The sequence below is a fragment of the Xenopus laevis genome, chromosome 4L (assembly GCF_017654675.1).
Source record: "Xenopus laevis strain J_2021 chromosome 4L, Xenopus_laevis_v10.1, whole genome shotgun sequence".
Classification (NCBI taxonomy): domain Eukaryota; kingdom Metazoa; phylum Chordata; class Amphibia; order Anura; family Pipidae; genus Xenopus; species Xenopus laevis.
This window is the reverse complement of record NC_054377.1, coordinates 61,830,668-61,840,620: the sequence shown is the minus strand read 5'-3', so window position 1 is coordinate 61,840,620 and position 9,953 is coordinate 61,830,668. Positions and strand designations below refer to the sequence as shown.

The 9,953-nt window shown below is 38.1% G+C and overlaps 1 protein-coding gene across 1 annotated transcript in view; it reads left to right on the top strand.

Moving 5' to 3' along the window:
* The first annotated feature begins 299 nt into the window (after positions 1-299).
* The window catches only part of kctd15.L (potassium channel tetramerization domain containing 15 L homeolog), a 30,208-nt gene continuing 20,554 nt past the window's right edge, over positions 300-9,953 (top strand). Inside the window, 2 exon segments of the mRNA NM_001093518.1 lie at positions 300-548; positions 7,154-7,329. Of these exon segments, the coding sequence (NP_001086987.1) occupies positions 7,166-7,329 (164 nt within the window). The 5' untranslated portion in view covers positions 300-548; positions 7,154-7,165.

The window sequence follows — 9,953 nt, the reverse complement described above, 5'->3', positions numbered from 1 at the left end:
GTTATCCCTCAGCTCGTGGAACCGTTAGAGGGACCACTCAATTTAAGGGGGAGCAGAAAAAAAAGAGGGATTTTAAGAAAAGGGAAAAAGGAGAGAGAAGGTTCCTCTTTTTTTTTTCTTCACTGGAGAAGGGAGAGAGAGAGGGGGGTGAGAAAATCTCCCATTTTCATTGCAATATGAACGCGGGTTGAGCAAGGCTAGTTAATTGTAGGCTAATCCTTGCCCTGAAGGCGTTTGGGAGCCTTGAGCAAGAATTTCTGTGTGTGCTGCTCTCTCTGTGCTTTCTCTTATTGGGAGACGGGTTCCTGGCGTTCTGCTCTCACACAGACCAGCCTGCTCCTTTTTCTCTCACACACTCATTTGGGATTTTTTTTTCTTTTTCTTTTATTGGGGTGTTTTTTCTTACATTTTTTTTTGGTGTGTGCTGGAGACAAGCTGAAGGTGGGGGAACGTACGGAGAAAGGGGCACGATACCCACAGCAAGAGGAGAAGCTGCTGAGAAGCTGCGAGTGAAGCTGAAGGGGGAGAGACTTTGTCCAGCTAGCAAGGTAAGGGGAGAGGAATTGAGTGCCGGGCACTGGGGGGGCTATGTGCTGCTGTTTTTTGGGGGGGGGAGGAAAGGGGTGAAAATAAGTTGATCAAGTAGCCTGCTCATCTCCCCCCCGGACAGGGATTCCAAATCCAACTAGTCACCCCCCTTTTGTTCAGCGCCAGGGTTCCCTCCTCCTCCCATAACAACACAAGGAGTCCCAGGGCTGCTGCTGGGGTGTCCCTGTTTGTAGTGGATCTAATTGAGCTGGATCCAGTGGCAAATGTACTGCTCTTCCCAGCCACAAGGAGAAGGCAGGGCTGGTTTTGGGGTAGGGCAGAAAGGCATTTGTCCAGGTCCCGTCCCCCCTTCATTTTTATAGAGGGGATCTGCTGGAATGTAGATAAAAGTATAACAGACATATCCTATTGTGTGTTTTCAGTATGTATATCATCAAACCTGAAGTCATCCAGCTGTTGTTAAATGGCAACTCTCAGCAGGGGATGCTGGGAGTTGTAGTTCAACAAAAACTGAAAGACGGCTAGACATCCCTGATTTATTTATTCCCCCTTGAGATGGGTAAATAAGTCTTCTGGCAATGTCAGGGACCTTTTTTCTCCTACTTCCGGCCCTGGGCGGTTATGGGGATGGATAATAGTTTTTTTGACTTTGCTAAAAACTATGGGCTTTTGACCGGTAGGGTTTTTCAATTGTGGCTGAACTACAGTTCCCAGAATCCCCCAGCAGCCTAATCATTTCAACCACAGCAGGGGAGCTCAATGTTCACAGATTGCTAACAGCTACCAGAGGGAATGAAACTAGAGCTTCAGATAGAGAATTATAGCCAGAGAAGTGTGTGCTAGGATGTCAGCATTTTGCCTACTTTACTTCCACTTTGTATTGTCGCCCTTTGCATGGCATTGGTGACACATCCCTATCAATCCCTGGGGTCTTTATTAGTGTGCTGTTTAGTTAGAGAAATCTTAGGGGCTTTCCAGGACCCAAAACTGGGTAAATACAGTTTTAAATACAGTTTATAGTATGATCGATGAAATGGGTCAATAAAGCTAAAAGGTTCAAAAATGTTGCAGATACCAGTATTTGTGCAAAACTTTCCTGTAGTCCTCTTGTTAAACAAACTCTCCTTATGTGAAACCTTGTACCTATTGTTTATATATATATATATATATATATATATATATATATATATATATATATATATATATATAGATATAGATATAGATATAGATATATATATATATAGATATAGATATATATATGGTGCATTTACCTGGGCATCTGATCATACAATTTATATATATATATATATATATATATATATATATATATATATATATATATATATATATATATATATATATATATATATATTATATATATATATATATATAGTTATGATGATGAATATATGTTCAGATTTGTCAGGCTGTGTTTAAATGATTTCCATTCACCATATCTAAGCATATATTCAATGTTGTGCTGTGTATAAGGTTCTTTTACATATTACTTGTTTAATTCTGCTACTGAAATGAATGTTCTTGTCCTTGTTATATAAGGGCTCTGGTAGAGATACCCAGCCTATACTTTAGTGTTTTTTACTAGTTGCTATTCCTAGTCCTCTCTTACTATGTGTTTGATCCAAGAGGGGAACTCCACACAATAAAATCTTTAATAGAAAGTCTGGTACAAAAGCCTAGAGAATGTGTAAATATCATTAGTCCAGATATCTAATATGTAGTCAGCAACTGTAATTAGCAGCTATATACATTCCATGTCTGCCAGTCAGTTCTCATATTTAAACCTCATGACTGGTAGACAGAGACGCAGTGTTGCTTATTGTGTCATTACAAGCCGACTGATCTAGTGCAAGGCTGATAAATACATCTTCCTCTGCTTCACAAAGAAGCATTAAAGAGCTGTCCAAGTAGATACTGTGAGCATGGCTGTCCTCTTCCAGCACCATTACAAGGCAGGGAGACAGCAGACGGGCATTTCTTTCCTGTTCCTAATAATCCTTTAAGTTTGTACCCATTAACCAGTGCTGTGATCCTCATCAAAGTGTCACGTTGTGGACTGTTGTACAGTTTCCCTTGCCAATGCGTTGCTGGCAGTGACAGTGTTAATACGAGGAGGAAGGTGCCTCGTGCAGGTTTTGTTAACACAACTTATTTTTTTAAACATTAAAAAATTCCTATACTTGGACAATGAACTTGACTTGAGCTTGTGTGATAGCTTAAATGCAGCAGCAGTCCCTCTCCTTACTTTATCTATTGTTAGTCCCAGACTCCCAGGGTGTTTCTTGCTTCTTTTCAACCTCTCACCTACACAGTCCTCCCTCTCTCTCTGTTTCTCTGTGTAGTTTATTTCTATTCTCTGTTCCCAACATCAACAGCAGTATTGGTTACTAGGGCCCCGAGCGATATGCAGAGGTGGGAAAGCTTCATCCGCCCAAAACTTCTAACACTTTTGAAGTTTATTCTTTTTTTTTTCTATTCTTTTTTTTGTGGGATCTGAATGTATCATAGACTGTGTGTGTGTATTAAATGAGGAGTATTCCTATAGGCTTTTGAATAAGAAAGGCAACACCCTGGAATATTCTGCAGTTTCAACATTCTTTGCTTCGGGCAGATGCCCCAGGCAAGAAGCTGAATGGAGTTCTTAAAACTGCCTTCTGTTTACCTTTTATGGTTAAAATAACAGCTTAGCAAAGAGGCAACTTCACGGAGAAACGATTTTGTGAAATCATCTCAAGCTGTAGCAGCATAGCTAGTTTAATCACCCCTAGAGAGCTGAACAACTGTGAGCACAATGGGACACAAAATCATTTTGTGTGTAAATGAGCATAGCATTCTGATTATTTCACTTTACATGGGCAAATAGCTTTTACAAGCAGCATTTGTGCAGTAGGTCTATAAAGGCAGGGGGAAACAATCTTGCTCTGAAACAACTTGATGTGTAATTCTTGAGAGGAAATAAAAAAAAGAAAAACGAAATTTCCACATAATTTGGGGACCAGGCGGTATTGGTTTTGCCTTCGGCAGGATCGCCTGCTGCTGAATACTTGTTTGTGCTTCAGATTTTTTTTTTCATGCAATTAAGGATAGTGGTTATTTTACATAGAGCAGACTAATTTAATTGCACTTAACCCAGTGTATGCCAGGAAGACACACAGTGCATTGCGCTGGGGGATGGGGGGGGGGGGGTCAGTAGCAAAACCATAGGATTGTATACAGAAGGAAATTATTGATATATCTTAATTATTTATGTCTATCCCATATATATTATCTATAGCTTACCTCAGTGTGTTTCAGTTAGAGATCTATTATCCAAAAACCCATTATCCGAAGCTCCAAAAATAAAGCCATTTTCAAACCCTTTCTCATGCTGGTCTCAATTGGTTTTTCAGTGTTTCAGTATTTTTAAGTAACCATTAAAAAAGCCTGAGTCCCGTGCAATAGATCCCATGTTTGCATTATTGAGTGTGAAATAATAATGTGAAATACAATAATACTTGATATAAGTCTGTGCTTAATTCAAAAAACCAATAAAACCAGCGTGAGCAGCATTTTGCCAACGTATGGACCTCCAGTAGGGATACTAAACAGGAATTAATATATTTTGCTTTTAAACTTTTGATGGCGGTACCACATTCAACAAAATATCTGAAATATTTTTTATTGTAATAAAACCCCACCTTGGCCCTGACTGTGCATAGTGAATAACCATATCAGAGATATCCCCAATGCACATGAAAATGAAGCACACCATTGCGTTGGAATAAGTCCATCACATCTTTAAACAAAGAGAAAACAAATGCAGATGTTTCCAATGTTCTCAATGAGATCTAGATCCAAACAACTGGGGCATTGTTCATATGGAATCTGGAGATTCTAATGACCTTTCAAAAGTTCATGGTCTGGGTAATGTTCTGTACAATGACGTTTCAAATGAAATTATTATCACTAGAATCTGCATTTCAGAATACAGCTGAGCATTTTTTAATATAATAAGCATGGCACACAGGTTATATAACCAGAAATATTATTTGTATATATTTGTGTTCTTCTTTTGCCTTATTATAATGTTTTTTTACTTATTTTACGCCAGTCGAAAGAAAAATAAATACAAACTTCAGCCAGTTGGCTCATGAAAACTTACAGCCTAGTGCATTAGGCAGAATTGTAATGGAGAAAGCAAGCTCTTTCATTGGCTGTTAACTTTTTAACTCCACATTAATAAACGGCTCCTCTCTGTGCTTAACCAATGGGTGCCATTCGTTCATTAGCATATCTTGATTGCCCATTATGGCCCATAGTTCTGTATAGGATGTTGTTACAATACTAGCTGCCTGAAGCTCCTGACAGTATTAGGAAAGGATGGCTTACATTTTTAGCTAGAATATCAGAACTGTTCATTTCATTCCGTGCTGTTTGGATAAGGATACATGGTAAAATGCTTATAGTTAGGAAACAAAACATTTAATCACCCATAAGTAAAAATTAATATAGTGTTTTTTAAAGAATAGGTGAATAATGTGTCAAAAAAGTTTTTTTTATCACCACGTGAATGAAATGGTTAGAAATGGTTAGAGTTGTAACATTTTCTTTAGTATTCTTCAATACCTAGTAAAATTTTGACATTTATAAGCTGGTAGGGATGTAGCGAACTGCCGATTTGGTGTTCGTGAACGCCGTTCGCGAACACCGGCAAAAAATGCGAACGTTCGCGAACAGTTCGCGAACTTCGAACACCCGCTAAAATCGTTCGAATCGAACGATCGAAGGATTTTAATCGTTCGATCGAACGATTTTCATTCGAATCGAACGATCGAAGCATTCGATCGAATGCTTTTCATTCGATCGAATGCTTACAATCGTTCGAACGAATGGAAATCGTTCGATTTTTAGCGGTCGAACGAATTCGAATGGTCGAATGGTCGAACGATTTGTATTCGAATCGAACGCAAACTCAAAATGCGAACGTCGCACGACGTTCGCGAACATTCGGCGGACGCGAACGGTCGAAGTTCGCGCGAACAAGTTCGCCGGCGAACAGTTCGCTACATCCCTATAAGCTGGTACTTCTTGCACATTGGGGTGCATGGTGCACAGTGCAAAAAAGGCTCAAAGTGTAGTTGTTTTATATACTTAATGGTATGAACAACTTGCATCAACCAATTTTCTATATAGTTTAGACATCCTGCATTTAAAATGGGGTTTAAATATGTTTGAAAACAATGTGTAATACTGAGCAACAACGAACAATCTTGGGGGAGAAGAGATTTACTTTTGAGCCTCTTTTTCCTACTTGAATGATTCTGTCCTGACAATGTTATGTTGGCCATTGGTCTGCAACAGTGTGCTTATTGTTTACTTTTTCACCACTATAGCTTTCTGAGCATTTGATGGATTGATTATTCATATGGTTTAAAAGAAATAGTCACAGTAGAAAGCAGACTTAGCACTTAGTTTAACACCTGCTTTTTGGAGCTTATGGCAGCAGTGAAGGATCCCAAATGATGTCAAGTGACAGCTCAGAATCCTCGTTTGCCTTGGAGCCTCTGGATCCATTTGGGGCTCTTATGATCCCACAGAGCTCAGTGGACACTAATTACATTGAGCTCTGTTGATCAGGGAGCACATGCATATCTGTTAATTCTGCAGCGCTGGAGAACCGAGACTGGTGCTTGTAAGCACTTGTACCAGTACATATGTGGGAGTGGGACTTCCTAATCCTCTGACCAGTGGTTTCACAGGGGTTGTCTAAAGAAGCCATGGTATAATTTTCAAGGTTTTCTCATGTAACCAGGCACAGGATTACATCTACAGGAAGGAAAGATCCCTTCTAAATACAGAAGTGGGAGAAATCAGATGGGTTTGCTAAAGCAGAACATTAGAACTAAAACAATGTCGAATTATATTAAAACAAAACACAAGCTAGGATACAACTGTACCCTTAATTGATTTAAAGTAATCTCAGTAGAGAGAAATGGCACCATAATGAAAATCCTTTAACAATGTCAAAAGTGACTTCCTAAATTTCATACTAAATAAATATTACCTGTTTTCTTTTGTCGCTTTTTCTTTTCCTGGCATATTTTGATGGCATAGAAGGGAATAAAACAGAATGATTGTAGTGTAACAGGATTGATAGGAAATGTACTCCTTGTGTATATTATATGCCTTAGGTACTGAGGAAGTCACTAATTTGGAGGTGTCTCGTTATTGAGACAAACTTGCAAAAGCCCCTGAATCCCAATTCACAAATTGGTTATTCGTTTGTCAGGGGATATTTCACATCTAACACATAAGCCCACGACCTTTAATTAGAATTTTGCAGTTTGTTTTATGCCCCTTGAGGCTGACACCTTGAAAAAAAAACGTTTCTTGGTTTCTTATTGCTAATAAGCATATTCCTCCTACCCTCTGGTATTTTGTAGAAAATGATGCAAATATACTTAATTGCAGCAGTGGCAATAATTTGTTAGCTGACTATAGGATCAGGCAGATGTAAAAATGATCTGATTAGATCTATGATCACATCACAATCAGATAATACCACGGTGTACTGAATGAGAGGTTCTTTTAATTCTTTCTCATCCAGGAGGGAAGCAAAATGTCCCGTCTGTCTCTAACCCGCTCCCCGGTTTCTCCCCTGGCTGCCCAAGGAATACCTCTTCCAGCACAGCTTACCAAATCCAATGCTCCGGTACATCTAGATGTAGGAGGACACATGTATACCAGCAGTCTGGCCACCCTGACAAAGTATCCAGATTCCAGGTAAGATCAGAATTTCTCCTCATTTATTTAATGTATATTGCTTTCTTTTTATGCATTTTCAGAGCTGCTCCAAACAATTACAAATATAGCGATTGTTCATGTTTAATTAAATCCTGCAAATGTTTTGTTAAAACAGGTGTCTTTATTGCCCTTTTGTTGTACTTTAGCACAACTTAGCACAATGTAGATTCTGGTACCAATATATTGCAATACTGCAGGTGGATTAAATGTGCGGCACTTGTGATTTAAATATCAATTATGTAGTAACAGAAAACCAAGGGGCACTTAGCTTAGAACAATTTAAATACAGATCCTATCTGCTCAGTATTACTATCTACTTTTGGGCTTTACATGGTTTGATATACCACTATGGACTTACATTAAACTATGCAAAAAGCACGTGATTGTTTTAAATCATTTTAATACAATTAATATGAATAGTATGCTGACTGCAGAAACATTCTCTTGTGCTATTAGTATATTTTACATAACACTTCCCCCAAGCAGTAGAGGACAAGTGTGGGTGCAGACACTGTAACAGACAGACTCAGACTAGTAACACAAAGGACCCAATCACTAATGGAGCTTACAGGCTACACTGTTTTGCCCTTCTTTCGCATCAAGCAGACTTCTAAGGTCATGGCTTGCTAGTCCATATAAGGCATCTGTGTTACATACACAAACTATGAAAACACTTTACCTCCATTAAGGATACTTTTTGATTTGACATTTAGCTGCCAGACCAGTTTTATGGAATGCCTGGCTTTTAAAAATATTTTTCTGTCATTTCATTTTATGCAAAAATGTCAAAGATATAGAAAGAAACACATCTTACATTTTTTTAGCATCTGCTCCTTATATTAAGGTTCAATATGATTGTGTGTAAACACAAGTACTATCAAGTCATAGTCAGTAAAGACCCTTGGGCAATATGACCCCTAAGGCCCATGTCACACAGGAGATTGGTAGCTGTTAGAAATAAGCTTCATTGTTCTGTATAATAGACTACATTTTCCCCTAGAAAATAAAGCCATTTTGTCATGTCAGATGTCTATGTGACACTTAAGTCATAAAGAAACATTAATTATGGTTTGGTATTTTAACATTGGCACTAACCTTCTAACGATTCTGAAATCGAATGGGGAAATATCAGGCAGTTGAATGTAGCCTTCAATAAACAGTACACGAAAACCCATTGTCAACCTGTCATTATAAAACTTTTTAAAAAGCAGCCTATATGTATAATATTTTTTTTGAGGGCTGTTTTTTAGGGATTGCATTCTTGTCCTGTATTAAACTATTTATTTCAAAGATACACAGATGAACATTTTTGTTGGCAGTGGATACTATAAAACTCATGATGCAGTAAACATACTGCATATTTGTCCAGTAATCTCTTAGGCTTTTATTATAACATTACTTGATTGGATAGGTTTGGCTAGCTAGGACCAGGACCATAAAGTATTTTCAGAATTCCGGCAGCTGAGAACTTCTAGTCTTGCATCCATTGCTGTTTCCACTGATTCCAAGATTCATGTATGCTCTTATAGTTCTGGATCAGTGCAACCAATGGAACTGGATTTCATTTGATTTTCCTAGCCAAACACCACAGGGGAGCTGGTTAACTGTACATGCTAGCTATGAGCCAAATTTATAGTGCTTTAACTCAATGCCAAACATTAGGTAACAAGTAGTATTAAAGGGGACGTTGTTAACACTGCCACAGGAAGAGCTTATTGTTGAGTAAGTGACTTATATGAATAGGAAGTTATTAAATGCCACTGTGTTTAGACTGCATAAATGTTGAATAAGTAAAGAAGATGCTTCACTATGACTTTAAGGTCCACCAATGTAAGAAAGGAGGATATATGTCCTTTTCTTTGAGGGGGTTGTATATAAACACACATGAAGCATTCCAAAACCTTTGGGACCAGGAGCAAAACTTTACATGCTTACTTGGTTCTAGCATTGTCTTTATTTTGTTTCCTCTTGCACCTGGTAAGTGAGGCTGATAAAGCTAAAATGTTGTGAATTGTAACAGTGAGCAGAATCATGCAAAATCCCTCTATCTTTTACATTTTTTATTTATTAAACTCCCTTTACATAACACACAGGGTATCTTCACTAACACCATTTTTTAGCCAGCAGTAATTTACTTCCAATAGAATCCTCCTTTCACTTGCAGTCACTGGCAGGTTCCATTTATGTATAGAATAGATTGTGCAGCCATATTTAGGCACTTCTATGGTGGCTGAAAATACCAGCATAGAATATGTCCCATGCACATTACAGATATTTAGGTTTACAAACATCTTATGAGGGTAAAAAAAGCCAAAAACTGGTTGTGTGGGGGTTGATTTATCAATGAGCTGCAATATACATATGTTTAAGACCTTTTGCTATCCATGCAATTGTTACACAGATTGCTTTTGTATGATAAACATTACCTCTTTTTCTTCTTAATCCTCCTAACTTCTAACATAACTCTTGACATCTAGGGGCAGATGTATTAAGGGTCACATATCGAGGGTTAATTAACCCTCGATATTCGAATGGCTAATTAAAATCCTTTCGACTTCGAATATAGAAGTTGAAGGATTTTGTGCAAATCTAACGATTCGAAT